Raw genomic sequence first — 21,185 nt, forward strand, 5'->3', positions numbered from 1 at the left:
GCTTCAGTAGCCATCCTGAGGGCTGGTCTAGCGAGTCTCAAATGACCGTGGATTTGCTGCTCCATCCCAGGTCGACCAAACTGATTCAGTCCTGAATTTTATCCCACTGCGTGCAGAGACTTGTTCTAATTGTCCACTGCTTTGTCTTGAGGCAATCAGCATGGCATTCAGTGGGGATAAAAGGTGGACTGGATCCATTCGTTAACTAATCCAGAGAGGGATGGAGACTTTGAATATTCCTGTGTTTCCACTGCATTTGAACTGGGTCATACAGGACATCACCGTCTCTTAGCTAATGAGGCTAAAAGCTTCCCTGGGCTGGACAGCAGTAGCACCAGGTATTCAGGGCGGTGGGAGCCTAAGCAGAAGGGATGGGAAAGTGCACCCGACGCTCCTGGAGTTTGGAGAAGAGTACCAGTTCCTCGGAAGAACATCATGCTGTTACGTATTTTTAGAGAGGGTATTTCCATGATTAAATGAATTTCAAAAATAAAAGCTGAATCGATATTGGGAACTCTGATGGGCCAATCCTGTCCCGCTGAGGTGTTTTTCTGTGTATTTCCATTACACCTGACCCGTTTCTGTTCGCAGTGCTAACAGGGAGCTTATCCAGGCACAGGACCTTGGGCTGGTGCCTCCTGAGAAGAAGCATGTCACAGAATATTTGGGGTGGAAAAGGGGCGTATAAGTGCCTCATTTCCTATCCACTGCCCTCCTCAAGAGTGGCAGATGAATGAACTGGCATAATCATAATAATAAATATATCGAACCCATTAAACCAAGATGTATATCATTGTTGCCTGACATAACATGTCCAGAATCAGAAAATTCTGAGGGTTGTGGTTCCGGGATAATTAGCATAAAAACATGATGCCAGATAAAGGCCAAATGGCCCATCTAGTCTGCCCATCCGCGTTATGCATTATCGCTTTCTCTCTCTGAGAGATCCCACGTGCCTATCCCAGGCCCTTTTGAATTAAGACACAGTCTCTGTCTCCGCCACCTCTTCTGGGAGACTGTTCCATATATCTACCACCCTTTCTGTAAAAAAGTATTTCCTTAGATTACTCCAGAGCCTATCACCTCTTAACTTCATCCTATGCCCTCTCATTGCAGAGTTTCCTTTCAAATGAAAGAGACTCGACTCATGCACATTTATATTACATAGGTATTTAAACATTTCTATCATATGTCCCCTCTCCCGCCTTTCCTCCAAAGTATACAGATTGTCTGTCCCCATACGCCTTATCACGAAGACCACATACCATTTTAGTAGCCTTCCTCTGGACCGACTCAATACTTTTTACATCTATTTGAAAGTGCGGCCTCCAGAATGGTACACAATATTCTAAATGAGATCTCAAAAGAGCCTTATTCAAAGGCATCAATACCCCCTTTTTTCCTACTGGCCGTGCCTCTCCCTATGCAACCTAACAACCTTCTAGCTTTCGCCGTCACCTTTTCAACCTGTTTGGCCACCTTAACATTATCACATACAATCACGCCCAAATCCCCCTCTTCCGTCGTGCGCATAAGTTCTTTCCCCAATAAACTGTACCGTTCCCTCTGTTTTTTGCAGCCCAAATGCATGACCTTGCATTTCTTAGCATTAAATTTTAGCTGCCAAATTTCAAACCATTCTTCAAGCTTCGCCAGGTCCTTCACACCATCCGGCGTGTCTACTCTGTTGCAGAAGAAGGTGTTGATGCCCTTGGACGGGTTGTTGGTGAGGCCACACTTGGAGTATTGTGTTCAATTATGGAGACTGTATCTGGCAAAGGACATAAGAAGACTTGAAGCGGTCCAGAGAATGGTAGGAGGTTTGCGGCAAAAGACGTATGAGGAGAGACTGGAAGTCCTGAATATGTTTACCCTAGGGGAAAGGAGGGACAGGGGAGATATGATTCAGACGTTCAAATACTTGAAAGGTATTAACGTAGAACAAAATCTTTTCCAGAGAAAGGAAAATGGTAAAACCAGAGGACATAATTTGAGGTTGAGGGGTGGTAGACTCAAGAATAATGGTAGGAAATTCATCTTTAATCGATGCATGGAATGCGCTCCCGAGGGAGGTGGTGGAGAGGAAAACGGTGACAGAGTTCAAAGAAGCAGAGGATCTCTAATCAGAAAATAATGGTATATATTGAAGAACTAAGGGCAGACGTGCACGGTTAAGCACACTACCAGGCAGAGCTCTGGGTTTCTGGCCAAGAAATATCTAAGCAAAAGGACTATTTGAGTCTCTATCTGCCGTCATTTACTATGTTACCTTGTTTTGAGCGACTATTGAAAAGGTGTGAGCTAAAGAGTACACAAACACACACACTGCTGCCATACAATATAACTCCCAAAAAAGCAAGAATTGACAGGCTCTTCGCTGACTAAAGCAGACTTTTGCACTGGCCATTTTCAATCTGGAAAATAAAGAGGAACTACGAGTTAAAATAATCAAAGAAGCAGAATTAAGTTCTGTACATCAAGCTCTGTTCAGGCAGGGGATTCATTGCCACATCGAATACAAGCAAGGATGCCCACGCTTTTGCGCCCAAGTAGCATATTTTCTTGCATGGAATGCGTACGTTTTTTACGTATCGCGTACACCCCCTGCACACTATATGAGTGGGTGTATTTTCACATAGCCAATTTGCCCATGTTTACATGTGTACAAATATGGGATACCCCTCGGGATGTTGGACAGCATACGAAGCCAGCTTCAAGCATGAAAGATATAGTCTGAATTTTCTAAGTCACAGTACCTGGCAATGCGGTCAAAGGGTTCAGAGGTTTGAGGACAATGGACATATTTCTTTCTCCAGAAAGCCTTTCACTTGCGACTCTTTGGCTGCTTTGCTCAGCTCCTCTTGCTCCGTCTTCAGCTCGCTCCTCTGCTTTTCATATGCCTGCACAGCCAGAAATGGCAAGGAGAAGGAAAAAAAGTAACCCAGGACACCTTCCCCCTCAAGCACCCAAACTCATCCGTCTCCTCACAGAGATGCCAGTGCTGTTATAAAGTCCTCAGACCTATAATAAACCTTGGCAGGGACTTGTTTCACGTGAAGACTCTCGCCTCACAATTTGCTTGCATGGAGAGAGTGTTTCAGGTCACAAATACCCCGATGTACTTTATTCCTCATATAAATGTTTTTCAAATATTAAAGTTACATCGGGGTATTTGTGACCTGAAACACTCTCTCCATGACCAATGACAATACAAGCAAATTGTGAGGCGAAAGTCTTCACGTGAAACGCGCCACTACCGAGGTCTTGAGGCTTATCGTGAACACTACTATTTATCATTTCTATAGCGCTGAAAGGCGTATGCAGCGCTGTACATTTAACATTCAATAGGCAGCCCCTGCTCAGAAGAGCTGACAATCTAATTTGGACAGACAGACAGGACAGGACATCACAAGTAAGAGGACTTTACAATAGCGCTGGGATTTCTGAAATTGTGACTCTGAGCCCTCGCTTATGATCCTCCCAGAGATGCGGCAGGTTTCAAGCAGGTATGAGAATACCCCCACTGAAAGCTCATTCATGTGTTCATGCCTTATGTGGGTAAAACCTAAACTCTCCCCTACCCCAGCCAACTGCATCGGTGCTTTTCAATAGTGATCCCTCACACAGCCAAACTTTCTCTTTCTAGTTCTCAGCATTCACATCGGCAAGAGTCCTCACAGCTTGTCTAATAACACGCCACTAATTTTGCCCTCTAGGAAAATCAACCATGGCCAACGTACCTTCAGCTGCAGGGTAATCTCCTTCTTCTGGTGCAAAATGTATTCCAGGATTGCTTCCTTCTCATAGATGTAACCGTCAGGGCTAAGGAAAGGAAGATAAGAGAATGTTCCACCAGTCATCACACCACCATCACACAAGCCTAACAAAACAGGAGATAAGTCTACTTGATGGTCCATTTGAAACACCTGCCAGAGGCCTCACATGCATTCACTTCTATCATCCACTTGAACCTGAATAATTGTTTCTAACGTGCAGTACTCACAGTCACCACTGGATCATCCCTCTGGTACTATGCCAACATTAGACTCTATTTTGATGTTTTTTGGACAACTACTAGGATTTGATCCCAGAAAAGGATAAATATAAGTTCCGAAAAATTTCTGCCGTGAAAACCTGGTTGGCTCAAGGGTTGTGTGCTGGGTTAGCAACTGGAGGTTGAGGGTTCGAGCCTCAGGTAAGGAGTAGGTTCAACTCTATTTTGTGTCAACTACTAGGATTTGAACAAAGAAAAGGATAAATATAAGTTCCGAAAAGCTCTTAGTGTGAAAACTTGGCTAGCTCAACGGTTGAGTGCTGGGTTAGTAACCGGAGGTTGAGGGTTCAAACCTCAGCTAAGGAGTAGGGCTGACACTGCTCCAAGAGGAGAGGCTGAGGGTTCAAGAGAAGAGGGTAAGAGGAAGTTAAGGGTTCAAATCTTTTTTTTTTTTTTTTCTGTGTCAACTGCTAGGATTTGAACCCAGAAATGGATAACTATAAGTTCTGAAAAGCTCTTGATGTTTAAAGAGTTGTGTGCTGGGTTAGTAACAGGAGACTGAGGGTTCAAGTCTCAGCTAAGGAGTAGGGGTTGATACTGCTCGAAGAGAAGAGGGTAGTTTTACTCAAATGTAGTCCATTCATAGTAAAAAGTAGCAAAGGTTATTAATTTTCATGAAGTATACTTAAAACACAGAGATACCCGGCCCCTCCTACCCCTGGTCTGCCTAGTCTCCCCCACCTCTTCAGGATCTATCTAACCTCCTTCTCTGTTTCCACCTAGTTTCTGACAAACCCCCCCTTCAACCCATCTACTTACCAGCTCTGGTCCCACCTAGCCTCTGGCTAAGCTGGACTCGAACCCACAATCTCCTGTATCAAGTGGAAGTGCTTTATCCATTGAGCCACCAGTGAGGCAGGTACTAGATGCTTTCGGTTTCTTAACTTTAAACCTTTCATGCTTTGATTTGGATTTTAAAATACAAACATCCTAGCACGGGAGTCAAACCCAGGACTCTTTGGTGCAAGGTAGCAAAGATTTCCTCTAGTCCACCACTGGACTGATGAAGGTTGAAACACTTTTTCTCCCCCTTATACTTCTCCTTCCTTGATTTGGATTTTAAAATACAAACATCCTAGCACGGGAGTCGAACCCAGGACTCTTTGGTGCAAGGTAGCAAAGCTTTCCTCTAGTCCACCACTGGACTGATGAAGGTTGATACACTTTTTCTCCCCCTTATACTTCTCCTTCCTTGATTTGGATTTAAAATACAAAATCCTAGCACGGGAGTCGAACCCAGGACTCTTTGGTGCAAGGTAGCAAAGATTTCCTCTAGTCCACCACTGGACTGATGAAGGTTGAGACACTTTTTCTCCCCCTTATACTTCTCCTTCCTTGATTTGGATTTAAAATACAAAATCCGAGCACGGGAGTCGAACCCAGGACTCTTTGGTGCAAGGTAGCAAAGATTTCCCCTAGTCCACCACTGGACTGATGAAGTTTGGCTCTCTTTTTCTCCACCTTATACTTCTCCTTCCTTGATTTGGATTAAAAATGCAAAAATCCTGACACGGGAGTCGAACCCAGGACTCTTTGGTGCAAGGTAACAAAGAATTCCTCTAGTCCACCAATGGACTGATGAAACCCTGCTCACTTTTGCTCTTCTTATATTTCTCCTTACTGGATTTGGATTTAAAATTCAAACAGCCAGTCAGGGGAGTTCAACCCAGAACCCTGTTCTGTAAGGTAACAAATGCATATCACATTCAGAACATTTAATGGGTTTCCCTTCAGTGTCTTTATACTTATCACATTTAGAACATTTAAAAGGTATCTCTTCAGTATGTGTCTATTTTATTTTATTTATCTTTATTCATTTCAAATCTTAAATCAAGTACAGTATTGACATTTATCAATTAAGCATGCAAATATGTGTCTTTATATGATATTGCAGAAACAAAGCATGCCTAAAATGCATAGCACATTCAGAACATTTAACAAGTTTCTCTGCAGTGTCTTTATACTTATGACTTTTAGCACATTTAAAAGTTATATGTTCAACATGTGTATTATAATTATATTAGAAGGATGACAAATGTTCAGTATATTAACTCCTTGCTTATAACATCTTAGAGACATGTATTTTGGAGGCATTGTGCCACAACTGCCAAATTGCCCAGTTCCAGAAGGGAGATCATAGGTCCGTTCTGGGTTTCTGACAGCCTTATCCTTGATATCTTTGATTCTCAGCACAAAGTTCAGTGGGTAAAAGCAGGGACTACGAATCCCATAGTGCGTTAGGATGGAGGTTCAAAACCAGGACTGGCCAAAAAGGCTCCAGCCTGGAAGTGGGAAACTTGGTAGCCCTGGGATCGCATACCAGCTTCTAGGGAAGACTCCACAGCAGGGGTCTCCAAAGTCTCTCCTCGAGGGCCGAATCAAGTCAGGTTTTCGGGAATCCCCCAATGAATATCCATGAGATCTATGTGCATGTAATACTTTCAGTGCATATTCATTGGGGAAATCCCGAAAATCTGACTGGATTCGGCGCTCGAGGAGGGACTTTGGAGACCCCTGCTCCACAGCTTCTACACAGCACAGGCTGCTTCAGTAGCCATCCTGAGGGCTGGTCTAGCGAGTCTCAAATGACCGTGGATTTGCTGCTCCATCCCAGGTCGACCAAACTGATTCAGTCCTGAATTTTATCCCACTGCGTGCAGAGACTTGTTCTAATTGTCCACTGCTTTGTCTTGAGGCAATCAGCATGGCATTCAGTGGGGATAAAAGGTGGACTGGATCCATTCGTTAACTAATCCAGAGAGGGATGGAGACTTTGAATATTCCTGTGTTTCCACTGCATTTGAACTGGGTCATACAGGACATCACCGTCTCTTAGCTAATGAGGCTAAAAGCTTCCCTGGGCTGGACAGCAGTAGCACCAGGTATTCAGGGCGGTGGGAGCCTAAGCAGAAGGGATGGGAATGTGCACCCGACGCTCCTGGAGTTTGGAGAAGAGTACCAGTTCCTCGGAAGAACATCATGCTGTTACGTATTTTTAGAGAGGGTATTTCCATGATTAAATGGATTTCAAAAATAAAAGATGAAACGATATTGGGAACTCTGATGGGCCAATCCTGTCCCGCTGAGGTGTTTTTCTGTGTATTTCCATTACACTTGACCCGTTTCTGTTCGCAGTGCTAACAGGGAGCTTATCCAGGCACAGGACCTTGGGCTGGTGCCTCCTGAGAAGAAGCATGTACGGACTTTAATGCAATGGGAAAGTACCTGAAGAAAGAGCTTTTAGGATGGGAGGACATAAGAGAAGTGGAAAGACAGTGGTCTAAGCTGAAAGGAGCGATAAAAATGGCTACGGACCTTTATGTGAAGAAAATCAATAAAAACAAGAGAAAAAGGAAGCCGATATGGTTCTCCAACCTAGTGGCTGAGAAAATAAAGGCGAAAGAGTTGGCGTTCATGAAATATAAAAAAACCCAAGAAGAGGAGAGCAGAAAGGACTACAGGGTGAAACTGAAAGAAGCCAAGAGAGAGATACGTTTGGCAAAGGCACAGGCGGAAGAACAAATGGCTAAAAATGTAAAAAAGGGAGATAAAAATTTTTTCAGATATATTAGTGAAAGGAGGAAGATAAAAAATGGAATTGCTAGGCTGAAAGATGCTGGGAACAAATATGTGGAGAGTGATGAGGAGAAAGCAAATGTGCTAAACAAATACTTCTGTTCTGTGTTCACAGAAGAAAATCCTGGAGAAGGACCGAGATTGTCTGGCAAAGTTACACGAGAAAATGGAGTAGATTCTGCGCCGTTCACGGAGGAGGGTGTTTATGAGCAACTTGAAAAACTGAAGGTGGACAAAGCGATGGGACCAGACGGGATCCATCCCAGGATACTAAGGGAGCTCAGAGAGGTTCTGGCGAGTCCTATTAAAGACTTGTTCAACAAATCTCTGGAGACGGGAGTGATTCCTGGGGATTGGAGGAGAGCGGATGTGGTCCCTATTCATAAAAGTGGTCACAGGGATGAAGCAGGAAACTACAGGCCGGTGAGCCTCACTTCAGTTGTTGGAAAAATAATGGAAGTGTTGCTGAAAGAAAGGATAGTGTATTTCCTTGAATCTAATGGGTTACAGGATCCGAGGCAACATGGCTTTACAAAAGGCAAATCGTGCCAAACGAACCTGATTGAATTTTTTGATTGGGTGACCAGAGAGCTGGATCGAGGACATATGCTAGATGTAATTTACTTGGATTTCAGCAAAGCCTTTGATACAGTTCCTCATAAGAGGCTGTTGAACAAACTTGAAGGGCTGAAGTTAGGACCCAAAGTGGTGAACTGGGTCAGAAACTGGCTGTCGGACAGACGCCAGAGGGTGGTGGTTAATGGAAGTCGCTCGAAGGAAGGAAAGGTGACTAGTGGAGTCCCTCAGGGTTCGGTGCTGGGGCCAATCCTGTTCAATATGTATGTAAGTGACATTGCTGAAGGGATAGAAGGAAAAGTGTGCCTTTTTGCAGATGATACCAAGATTTGTAACAGAGTAGACACCGAAGAGGGAGTGGAAAATATGAAAAAGGATCTGCAAAAGTTAGAGGAATGGTCTAATGCCTGGCAACTAAAATTCAATGCAAAGAAATGCAGAGTAATGCATTTGGGGATTAATAATAGGAAGGAACCGTATATGCTGGGAGGAGAGAAGCTGATATGCACGGACGGGGAGAGGGACCTTGGGGTGATAGTGTCCGAAGATCTAAAGGTGAAAAAACAGTGTGACAAGGCAGTGGCTGCTGCCAGAAGGATTCTGGGCTGTATAAAGAGAGGCGTAGTCAGTAGAAGAAAGAAGGTGTTGATGCCCCTGTACAGGTCATTGGTGAGGCCCCACTTGGAGTATTGTGTTCAGTTTTGGAGACCGTATCTGGCGAAAGACGTAAGAAGACTTGAGGCGGTCCAGAGGAGGGCGACGAAAATGATAGGAGGCTTGCGCCAGAAGACGTATGAGGAGAGACTGGAAGCCCTGAATATGTATACCCTAGAGGAAAGGAGAGACAGGGGAGATATGATTCAGACGTTCAAATACTTAAAGGGTATTAACGTAGAACAAAATCTTTTCCAGAGAAAGGAAAATGGTAAAACCAGAGGACATAATTTGAGGTTGAGGGGTGGTAGATTCAGGGGCAATGTTAGGAAATTCTACTTTACGGAGAGGGTAGTGGATGCCTGGAATGCGCTCCCGAGAGAGGTGGTGGAGAGTAAAACTGTGACTGAGTTCAAAGAAGCGTGGGATGAACACAGAAGATTTAGAATCAGAAAATAATATTAAAGATTGAACTAGGCCAGTTACTGGGCAGACTTGTACGGTCTGTGTCTGTACATGGCCGTTTGGAGGAGGATGGGCAGGGGAGGGCTTCAATGGCTGGGAGGGTGTAGATGGGCTGGAGTAAGTCTTAACAGAGATTTTGGCAGTTGGAACCCAAGCACAGTACCGGGTAAAGCTTTGGATTCTCGCCCAGAAATAGCTAAGAAGAAAAATAAAAATAATAATTTAAATTGAATCAGATTGGGCAGACTGGATGGACCATTCGGGTCTTTATCTGCCGTCATCTACTATGTTACTATGTTACAGAATATTTGGGGTGGAAAAGGGTCGTATAAGTGCCTCATTTCCTATCCACTGCCCTCCTCAAGAGTGGCAGATGAATGAACTGGCATAATCATAATAATAAATATATCGAACCCATTAAACCAAGATGTATATCATTGTTGCCTGACATAACATGTCCAGAATCAGAAAATTCTGAGGGTTGTGGTTCCGGGATAATTAGCATAAAAACATGATGCCAGATAAAGGCCAAATGGCCCATCTAGTCTGCCCATCCGCGTTATGCATTATCGCTTTCTCTCTCTGAGAGATCCCACGTGCCTATCCCAGGCCCTTTTGAATTAAGACACAGTCTCTGTCTCCGCCACCTCTTCTGGGAGACTGTTCCATATATCTACCACCCTTTCTGTAAAAAAGTATTTCCTTAGATTACTCCAGAGCCTATCACCTCTTAACTTCATCCTATGCCCTCTCATTGCAGAGTTTCCTTTCAAATGAAAGAGACTCGACTCATGCACATTTATATTACATAGGTATTTAAACATTTCTATCATATGTCCCCTCTCCCGCCTTTCCTCCAAAGTATACAGATTGTCTGTCCCCATACGCCTTATCACGAAGACCACATACCATTTTAGTAGCCTTCCTCTGGACCGACTCAATACTTTTTACATCTATTTGAAAGTGCGGCCTCCAGAATGGTACACAATATTCTAAATGAGATCTCAAAAGAGCCTTATTCAAAGGCATCAATACCCCCTTTTTTCCTACTGGCCGTGCCTCTCCCTATGCAACCTAACAACCTTCTAGCTTTCGCCGTCACCTTTTCAACCTGTTTGGCCACCTTAACATTATCACATACAATCACGCCCAAATCCCCCTCTTCCGTCGTGCGCATAAGTTCTTTCCCCAATAAACTGTACCGTTCCCTCTGTTTTTTGCAGCCCAAATGCATGACCTTGCATTTCTTAGCATTAAATTTTAGCTGCCAAATTTCAAACCATTCTTCAAGCTTCGCCAGGTCCTTCACACCATCCGGCGTGTCTACTCTGTTGCAGAAGAAGGTGTTGATGCCCTTGGACGGGTTGTTGGTGAGGCCACACTTGGAGTATTGTGTTCAATTATGGAGACTGTATCTGGCAAAGGACATAAGAAGACTTGAAGCGGTCCAGAGAATGGTAGGAGGTTTGCGGCAAAAGACGTATGAGGAGAGACTGGAAGTCCTGAATATGTTTAGCCTAGGGGAAAGGAGGGACAGGGGAGATATGATTCAGACGTTCAAATACTTGAAAGGTATTAACGTAGAACAAAATCTTTTCCAGAGAAAGGAAAATGGTAAAACCAGAGGACATAATTTGAGGTTGAGGGGTGGTAGACTCAAGAATAATGGTAGGAAATTCATCTTTAATCGATGCATGGAATGCGCTCCCGAGGGAGGTGGTGGAGAGGAAAACGGTGACAGAGTTCAAAGAAGCAGAGGATCTCTAATCAGAAAATAATGGTATATATTGAAGAACTAAGGCCAGTACAGGGCAGACTTGCACGGTTAAGCACACTACCAGGCAGAGCTCTGGGTTTCTGGCCAAGAAATATCTAAGCAAAAGGACCATTTGGGTCTCTATCTGCCGTCATTTACTATGTTACCTTGTTTTGAGCGACTATTGAAAAGGTGTGAGCTAAAGAGTACACAAACACACACACTGCTGCCATACAATATAACTCCCAAAAAAGCAAGAATTGACAGGCTCTTCGCTGACTAAAGCAGACTTTTGCACTGGCCATTTTCAATCTGGAAAATAAAGAGGAACTACGAGTTAAAATAATCAAAGAAGCAGAATTAAGTTCTGTACATCAAGCTCTGTTCAGGCAGGGGATTCATTGCCACATCGAATACAAGCAAGGATGCCCACGCTTTTGCGCCCAAGTAGCATATTTTCTTGCATGGAATACGTACGTTTTTTACGTACCGCGTACACTCCCTGCACACTATATGAGTGGGTGTATTTTCACATAGCCAATTTGCCCATGTTTACATGTGTACAAATATGGGATACCCCTCGGGATGTTGGACAGCATACGAAGCCAGCTTCAAGCATGAAAGATATAGTCTGAATTTTCTAAGTCACAGTACCTGGCACTGCGGTCAAAGGGTTCAGAGGTTTGAGGACAATGGACATTTCTTTCTCCAGAAAGCCTTTCACTTGCGACTCTTTGACTGCTTTGCTCAGCTCCTCTTGCTCCGTCTTCAGCTCGCTCCTCTGCTTTTCATATGCCTGCACAGCCAGAAATGGCAAGGAGAAGGAAAAAAAGTAACCCAGGACACCTTCCCCCTCAAGCACCCAAACTCATCCGTCTCCTCACAGAGATGCCAGTGCTGTTATAAAGTCCTCAGACCTATAATAAACCTTGGCAGGGACTTGTTTCACGTGAAGACTCTCGCCTCACAATTTGCTTGCATGGAGAGAGTGTTTCAGGTCACAAATGCCCCGATGTACTTAATTCTTCATATAAATGTTTTTCAAATATTAAAGTTACATCGGGGTATTTGTGACCTGAAACACTCTCTCCATGACCAATGACAATACAAGCAAATTGTGAGGCGAAAGTCTTCACGTGAAACGCGCCACTACCGAGGTCTTGAGGCTTATCGTGAACACTACTATTTATCATTTCTATAGCGCTGAAAGGCGTATGCAGCGCTGTACATTTAACATTCAATAGACAGCCCCTGCTCAGAAGAGCTGACAATCTAATTTGGACAGACAGACAGGACAGGACATCACAAGTAAGAGGACTTTACAATAGCGCTGGGATTTCTGAAATTGTGACTCTGAGCCCTCGCTTATGATCCTCCCAGAGATGCGGCAGGTTTCAAGCAGGTATGAGAATACCCCCACTGAAAGCTCATTCATGTGTTCATGCCTTATGTGGGTAAAACCTAAACTCTCCCCTACCCCAGCCAACTGCATCGGTGCTTTTCAATAGCGATCCCTCACACAGCCAAACTTTCTCTTTCTAGTTCTCAGCATTCACATCGGCAAGAGTCCTCACAGCTTGTCTAATAACACGCCACTTATGTTGCCCTCTAGGAAAATCAACCATGGCCAACGTACCTTCAGCTGCAGGGTAATCTCCTTCTTCTGGTGCAAAATGTATTCCAGGATTGCTTCCTTCTCATAGATGTAACCGTCAGGGCTAAGGAAAGGAAGATAAGAGAATGTTCCACCAGTCATCACACCACCATCACACAAGCCTAACAAAACAGGAGATAAGTCTACTTGATGGTCCATTTGCAGAAGAAGGTGTTGATGCCCTTGGATGGGTTGTTGGTGAGGCCACACTTGGAGTATTGTGTTCAATTTTGGAGACTGTATCTGGCAAAGGACATAAGAAGACTTGAAGCGGTCCAGAGAATGGTAGGAGGTTTGCGGCAAAAGACGTATGAGGAGAGACTGGAAGTCCTGAATATGTTTACCCTAGGGGAAAGGAGGGACAGGGGAGATATGATTCAGACGTTCAAATACTTGAAAGGTATTAACGTAGAACAAAATCTTTTCCAGAGAAAGGAAAATGGTAAAACCAGAGGACATAATTTGAGGTTGAGGGGTGGTAGACTCAAGAATAATGGTAGGAAATTCATCTTTAATCGATGCATGGAATGCGCTCCCGAGGGAGGTGGTGGAGAGGAAAACGGTGACAGAGTTCAAAGAAGCAGAGGATCTCTAATCAGAAAATAATGGTATATATTGAAGAACTAAGGGCAGACGTGCACGGTTAAGCACACTACCAGGCAGAGCTCTGGGTTTCTGGCCAAGAAATATCTAAGCAAAAGGACTATTTGAGTCTCTATCTGCCGTCATTTACTATGTTACCTTGTTTTGAGCGACTATTGAAAAGGTGTGAGCTAAAGAGTACACAAACACACACACTGCTGCCATACAATATAACTCCCAAAAAAGCAAGAATTGACAGGCTCTTCGCTGACTAAAGCAGACTTTTGCACTGGCCATTTTCAATCTGGAAAATAAAGAGGAACTACGAGTTAAAATAATCAAAGAAGCAGAATTAAGTTCTGTACATCAAGCTCTGTTCAGGCAGGGGATTCATTGCCACATCGAATACAAGCAAGGATGCCCACGCTTTTGCGCCCAAGTAGCATATTTTCTTGCATGGAATGCGTACGTTTTTTACGTATCGCGTACACCCCCTGCACACTATATGAGTGGGTGTATTTTCACATAGCCAATTTGCCCATGTTTACATGTGTACAAATATGGGATACCCCTCGGGATGTTGGACAGCATACGAAGCCAGCTTCAAGCATGAAAGATATAGTCTGAATTTTCTAAGTCACAGTACCTGGCAATGCGGTTCAGAGGTTTGAGGACAATGGACATATTTCTTTCTCCAGAAAGCCTTTCACTTGCGACTCTTTGGCTGCTTTGCTCAGCTCCTCTTGCTCCGTCTTCAGCTCGCTCCTCTGCTTTTCATATGCCTGCACAGCCAGAAATGGCAAGGAGAAGGAAAAAAAGTAACCCAGGACACCTTCCCCCTCAAGCACCCAAACTCATCCGTCTCCTCACAGAGATGCCAGTGCTGTTATAAAGTCCTCAGACCTATAATAAACCTTGGCAGGGACTTGTTTCACGTGAAGACTCTCGCCTCACAATTTGCTTGCATGGAGAGAGTGTTTCAGGTCACAAATACCCCGATGTACTTTATTCCTCATATAAATGTTTTTCAAATATTAAAGTTACATCGGGGTATTTGTGACCTGAAACACTCTCTCCATGACCAATGACAATACAAGCAAATTGTGAGGCGAAAGTCTTCACGTGAAACGCGCCACTACCGAGGTCTTGAGGCTTATCGTGAACACTACTATTTATCATTTCTATAGCGCTGAAAGGCGTATGCAGCGCTGTACATTTAACATTCAATAGGCAGCCCCTGCTCAGAAGAGCTGACAATCTAATTTGGACAGACAGACAGGACAGGACATCACAAGTAAGAGGACTTTACAATAGCGCTGGGATTTCTGAAATTGTGACTCTGAGCCCTCGCTTATGATCCTCCCAGAGATGCGGCAGGTTTCAAGCAGGTATGAGAATACCCCCACTGAAAGCTCATTCATGTGTTCATGCCTTATGTGGGTAAAACCTAAACTCTCCCCTACCCCAGCCAACTGCATCGGTGCTTTTCAATAGTGATCCCTCACACAGCCAAACTTTCTCTTTCTAGTTCTCAGCATTCACATCGGCAAGAGTCCTCACAGCTTGTCTAATAACACGCCACTAATTTTGCCCTCTAGGAAAATCAACCATGGCCAACGTACCTTCAGCTGCAGGGTAATCTCCTTCTTCTGGTGCAAAATGTATTCCAGGATTGCTTCCTTCTCATAGATGTAACCGTCAGGGCTAAGGAAAGGAAGATAAGAGAATGTTCCACCAGTCATCACACCACCATCACACAAGCCTAACAAAACAGGAGATAAGTCTACTTGATGGTCCATTTGAAACACCTGCCAGAGGCCTCACATGCATTCACTTCTATCATCCACTTGAACCTGAATAATTGTTTCTAACGTGCAGTACTCACAGTCACCACTGGATCATCCCTCTGGTACTATGCCAACATTAGACTCTATTTTGATGTTTTTTGGACAACTACTAGTATTTGATCCCAGAAAAGGATAAATATAAGTTCCGAAAAATTTCTGCTGTGAAAACCTGGTTGGCTCAAGGGTTGTGTGCTGGGTTAGCAACTGGAGGTTGAGGGTTCGAGCCTCAGGTAAGGAGTAGGTTCAACTCTATTTTGTGTCAACTACTAGGATTTGAACAAAGAAAAGGATAAATATAAGTTCCGAAAAGCTCTTAGTGTGAAAACTTGGCTAGCTCAACGGTTGAGTGCTGGGTTAGTAACCGGAGGTTGAGGGTTCAAACCTCAGCTAAGGAGTAGGGCTGACACTGCTCCAAGAGGAGAGGCTGAGGGTTCAAGAGAAGAGGGTAAGAGGAAGTTAAGGGTTCAAATCCTTTTTTTTTTTTTTTCTGTGTCAACTGCTAGGATTTGAACCCAGAAATGGATAACTATAAGTTCTGAAAAGCTCTTGATGTTTAAAGAGTTGTGTGCTGGGTTAGTAACAGGAGACTGAGGGTTCAAGTCTCAGCTAAGGAGTAGGGGTTGATACTGCTCGAAGAGAAGAGGGTAGTTTTACTCAAATGTAGTCCATTCATAGTAAAAAGTAGCAAAGGTTATTAATTTTCATGAAGTATACTTAAAACACAGAGATACCCAGCCCCTCCTACCCCTGGTCTGCCTAGTCCCCCCCACCTCTTCAGGATCTATCTAACCTCCTTCTCTGTTTCCACCTAGTTTCTGACAAACCCCCCCTTCAACCCATCTACTTACCAGCTCTGGTCCCACCTAGCCTCTGGCTAAGCTGGACTCGAACCCACAATCTTCTGTATCAAGTGGAAGTGCTTTATCCATTGAGCCACCAGTGAGGCAGGTACTAGATGCTTTCGGTTTCTTAACTTTAAACCTTTCATGCTTTGATTTGGATTTTAAAATACAAACATCCTAGCACGGGAGTCAAACCCAGGACTCTTTGGTGCAAGGTAGCAAAGATTTCCTCTAGTCCACCACTGGACTGATGAAGGTTGAAACACTTTTTCTCCCCCTTATACTTCTCCTTCCTTGATTTGGATTTTAAAATACAAACATCCTAGCACGGGAGTCGAACCCAGGACTCTTTGGTGCAAGGTAGCAAAGCTTTCCTCTAGTCCACCACTGGACTGATGAAGGTTGATACACTTTTTCTCCCCCTTATACTTCTCCTTCCTTGATTTGGATTTAAAATACAAAATCCTAGCACGGGAGTCGAACCCAGGACTCTTTGGTGCAAGGTAGCAAAGCTTTCCTCTAGTCCACCACTGGACTGATGAAGGTTGAGACACTTTTTCTCCCCCTTATACTTCTCCTTCCTTGATTTGGATTTAAAATACAAAATCCGAGCACGGGAGTCGAACCCAGGACTCTTTGGTGCAAGGTAGCAAAGATTTCCCCTAGTCCACCACTGGACTGATGAAGTTTGGCTCTCTTTTTCTCCACCTTATACTTCTCCTTCCTTGATTTGGATTAAAAATGCAAAAATCCTGACACGGGAGTCGAACCCAGGACTCTTTGGTGCAAGGTAACAAAGAATTCCTATAGTCCACCACTGGAGTGATGAAGTTTAGCTTACTTTTTCTCTCCTTTAATCTTCTCCTTCCTGGATTTGGATTTAAAATCAAAACATCCTGGTACGGGAGTCGAACCCCGGACTTTTTGGTGCCAGGTAACAAAGAATTCCACTAGTCCACCACTGGACTGATGAAGTTTGATTCAATTTTTCTCCCCCTTATACTTCTCCTTTCTTGATTTAGATTTAAAATTGAAACATCCAAGCAAGGAAGTCGAAACCAGGACTTTTTGGTGCAAAGTAACAAAGAATTCCTCTAGTCCACCACTGGACTGATGAAGTTTGATTTACTTTTTCTCCCTCTTATACTTCTCCTTCCTTGATTTGGATTTAAAATCAAAACATTCTGGCATGGGAGTCAAACCCAGGACTTTTTGGTGCAAAGCAGCAAAGAATTCCTCCAGTCCACCACTGGACTGATGAAGTTTGATTTAATTATTCTCCCCCTTATACTTCTCCTTCCTTGATTTGGATTTAAAATCAAAACATCCTGGTACGGGAGTCAAACCCAGGATTTTTTGGTGCAACGTAACAAAGAATTCCTCTAGTCCACCAATGGACTGATAAAAACTGATCCACTTTTGCTCTTCCTTATAATTCTCCTTCTTTGATTTGGATTTAAAATTAAAACAGCCAGTCAAGGGCGTTCAACTCAGAACCCTTTCATGCAAGGTAACAAAAAATTCCTCTAGAAACATAGAAACATGACGGCAGAAAAGGGCCATAGCCCCTCAAGTCTGCCCACTCTACTAACCCACACCGATAAGTCTAGATGTTAGTGATTCGTGCTATGTAGGGATCCCACGTACATGTCCCATTTACTTTTAAAGTCAAGCACGCCGGTGGCCTCGACCACCTGCACCGGAAGCTTATTCCAGTGATCTACCACCCTTTCCGTGAAAAAATACTTCCTGGTGTCACTACTAAACTTCCCTCCTCTGAGTTTAAGCGGATGCCCTCTTGTGGTCGATGGTCCCCTGAGCAAGAGGATGTCATCTTCCACCTCGACCTGTCCTGTGATGTATTTAAATGTCTCAATCATGTCCCCTCTCTCCCTGCGTTCCTCTAAAGTGTAGAGCCGCAGTCTGCTCAGTCTCTCTTCGTATGAGAGACCCTTGAACCCCAAGATCATCCTAGTGGCCATCCGCTGAACCGACTCGATTCTAATCACGTCTTTACGGTAATGTGGCCTCCAGAACTGCACACAGTACTCCAGATGAGGTCTCACCATGGTCCTGTACAGCGGCATTATGACTTCTGGTTTCCGACTGACGAAACTTCTTTTGATACATCCCATCATTTGCCTTGCCTTGGATGTGGCCTTCTTTACCTGCTTGGCAGCCTTCATGTCTGCACTGATGATTACTCCCAAATCTCGTTCTGCTGAGGTCGTGGCTAATGTTTCTCCATTTAGGGTGTAAGTTCTGCACGGATTTCTGCTACCGAGGTGCATGACCTTACATTTCATAGCATTGAAGCCTAGCTGCCATGTCGAGGACCAGTTTTCCAACGTACGAAGGTCCTGTATCATACTATCCTGTAAAAAGCTTTCACTTACTATGTTGCACAGTTTTGCATCGTCGGCGAATAAAGTTGCTTTACCCTGTAGCCCTTGTGTCAAGTCCCTTATGAATATGTTAAAAAGGAGAGGACCCAGGACCGAGCCCTGCGGCACTCCGCTGGTTACCTCTGATGTTTCAGAAAGGGTACCATTGACCATTACCCTCTGAAGTCTACCACTCAGCCAATCATTGACCCATGCGGTTATCGTCTCGCCCAACCCCATTGATTTCATCTTATTTAGTAGCCTGCGGTGTGGGACGCTGTCAAAAGCTTTGCTGAAATCCAAGTATACTATGTCCAGAGACTCTCCTGAGTCCAACTTTCCTGTTACCCAATCAAAGAAGCTGATGAGGTTGGATTGACACGACCTACCCTTAGTGAATCCATGTTGATTAGGATCCCTAAGATTCCCCTCATCCAAGATCGTGTCCAACTTACGTTTAATTAGTGTTTCCATGATTTTACATACTATCGATGTGAGACTCACTGGTCGGTAATTTGCAGCCTCTGCCCTGCAACCCTTTTTATGCAGAGGAACAACATTCGCTGTTTTCCAATCCTGGGGGACCCTCCCCTTCTTTAGGGAGAGATTGAAGACCATGGCTAACGGTTCCGCCAGGACCTCGCACAGCTCTCTGAGCACTCTTGGGTGCAATTCGTCTGGACCCATAGCTTTGCTCACCTGGAGTCTTGACAATTCGCTGTAGATGAAAAATTGACCACTTTTGCTCTTCCTTATATTTATCCTTCCTTGATTTGGATTTAAAATTCAAACATCCTGGCACTAGAGTCGAAACTAGGACTCTGCGGTGCAAGGTAACAAAGAATTCCTCTAGTCCACAGAAAGACTGATGAAAACTTGTTTGCTTTTGCTCTTCCTTATATTTCTCCTTCCTTGATTTGGATTTGAAATCCAAACATCCAGTCAGGGAAGTTGAACCCAATACCCTTGGTACAAGGTAACAAAGCTTTCTTCTAGTCCACCAGTGGACTGATGGGAGGCTGCATCACTCTTTCTCTCCATTATACTTCTCCTTCTAGTCTAAATTAGATTGTCAACTCTTCTGAAGAGGGACCGCCTGTGTATTTAAATCCCCTCCGACAGAAAAAAAAGAACTGGCCCCGGAACAAAAACTCGAGGCACAGCACTGGTAACATCCCGTTCCCCAGAGCGATCTCCATTGATCACTACCCTCTGTCGCCTTCCACTCAACCAGTTCCTGACCCAGCCCGTCACTTTGGGACCCATCCCAAGGGCACTCAGTTTATTTATTAGACGTCTGTTTGGAACACTGTCAAAGGCTTTGCTAAAATCTAGAATTATTTTAGTATCGGAGAAAGATGTAGATCGTAGAGATCTCTGGGATTCACTTACTGCACTCCCTTACCTCTGTGCAGGATCCCTATATGTAAAATCTCCCAGATAGATGCTTCTCCAAGCTGCTCTTAAAAACACACACACACACACACACACAACAACCTCCCGTCATAGTTGTTGGTGGTTGCGTTTCGCTGAACTGGGCTTCCCCAGACTCTCCTTGATTTCTGTATTTCTTGTCTTGGCACTGCATACCCCGGGTAACTCTTTAAAAATTATCAAACTTCAGAAAAGCAGTAAACACTTTTATTGTCACATAAACTGGACTGCAATTATAGACTCTGACTTCTAAATTGTTACCTGAATGTGTCTGAAATACTGTTCCCAGGAAAATTAACATCATTCTTTGTAAGAGTATCAGTCTTTGCTATGTATGCTGATCTGTAACCCATTCTGGGCTCTTTTGGGAGGATGGGCTAAGCAACCAAATAAATATATAAATAAAAACAAAATGCATAGAAATAAATTTTGTGCTGAATTTCAAATCTTAGATTTATAGGTGCTATTCTGGATAGCACGGGCGCCAATTACTTTAGAAAGAACTATATTTAATAGCTCAGTGCTGTCCTCCTGTGGTCATTCCTCAGAATACAGGTATAATCGCTTAATCATTGGTATAAATTTTTTTAGGAAGGACAGAGATGGTCAAAAAGGTGGAGGAGTAGCTCTCTATGTAAAGATCAACATCCAAGCGACCGAAATGCAAGGGGCCTGGGGAGAGCAAGAAGCGATATGGATGGCTCTGAAAAGAGAAGATGGAACTTCTATCTACGTGGGTGTAGTCTACAGACCTCCGACTCAATTGCAGCAAATTGATAAGTATCCAATTGTGAATATCCAAAAGTTTGGAAGGAAAGACGAAGTGCTGCTGTTGGGAGATTTCAACCTGCCGGATGCAGACTGGAATGTTCCGTCTGAGGAATCGGAAAGAAGTAGGGAGATTGTGGATGCCTTTCAAGAGGCTCTGCTCAGACAAATGGTGACGGAACCCACGAGGGAAAAATCGATATTGGATCTGGTCCTGACAAATGGAGAGAGTATCACAAATGTTCGAGTGGGTGTTCACCTGGGATGTAGCGACCATCAAACGGTTTGGTTTGATATAACCGCTAAAGTGGAGAGCAGCCGCACAATATTTAAAGTCCTAGATTTCAAACGTACGGACTTTAATGAAATGGGACAGTACCTGAAGAAAGAGCTGTTAGGATGGGAGGACATAAGAGAAGTGGAAAGACAGCGGTCTAAGCTGAAAGGAGCGATAAAAATGGCTACGGACCTTTATATGAAGAAAATAAATAAAAACAAGAGAAAAAGGAAGCCGATATGGTTCTCCAAACTAGTGGCGGAAAAAATAAAGGCGAAAGAGTTGGCGTTTGTGAAATATAGAGGAGTGCAGAAAG

General features: G+C 43.9%; 2 protein-coding genes across 5 annotated transcripts in view; one reads left to right on the top strand and one right to left on the bottom strand.

Moving 5' to 3' along the window:
• TSPAN4 (tetraspanin 4) overlaps positions 1-21,185 on the top strand; it is a 355,015-nt gene that overhangs the window by 218,003 nt on the left and 115,827 nt on the right. The window lies entirely within an intron of this gene.
• LOC117352133 overlaps positions 1,895-21,185 on the bottom strand; it is a 1,164,809-nt gene continuing 1,145,518 nt past the window's right edge. Inside the window, exons 1-9 of one of the 4 annotated variants that reach the window (XM_033928290.1) lie at positions 15,105-15,145; positions 14,940-15,021; positions 13,964-14,099; positions 13,477-13,621; positions 12,718-13,080; positions 11,736-11,886; positions 3,741-3,822; positions 2,757-2,900; positions 1,895-2,414 (exon numbers count right to left, since the gene is read on the bottom strand). In XM_033928290.1, coding sequence (XP_033784181.1) covers positions 3,743-3,822; positions 11,736-11,886; positions 12,718-13,080; positions 13,477-13,621; positions 13,964-14,001 — 777 coding nt within the window. In that variant the 5' untranslated portion in view covers positions 14,002-14,099; positions 14,940-15,021; positions 15,105-15,145 and the 3' untranslated portion in view covers positions 1,895-2,414; positions 2,757-2,900; positions 3,741-3,742. Of the gene's footprint in view, positions 2,415-2,756; positions 2,901-3,740; positions 3,823-11,248; positions 11,394-11,735; positions 11,887-12,717; positions 13,081-13,476; positions 13,622-13,963; positions 14,100-14,939; positions 15,022-15,104; positions 15,146-21,185 lie in introns of those variants that run through there. The other 3 variants (XM_033928288.1, XR_004537587.1, XR_004537586.1) reach the window with 3 other exon arrangements.

Source organism: Geotrypetes seraphini, chromosome 19, assembly GCF_902459505.1.
Source record: "Geotrypetes seraphini chromosome 19, aGeoSer1.1, whole genome shotgun sequence".
Lineage (NCBI taxonomy): Eukaryota > Metazoa > Chordata > Amphibia > Gymnophiona > Dermophiidae > Geotrypetes > Geotrypetes seraphini.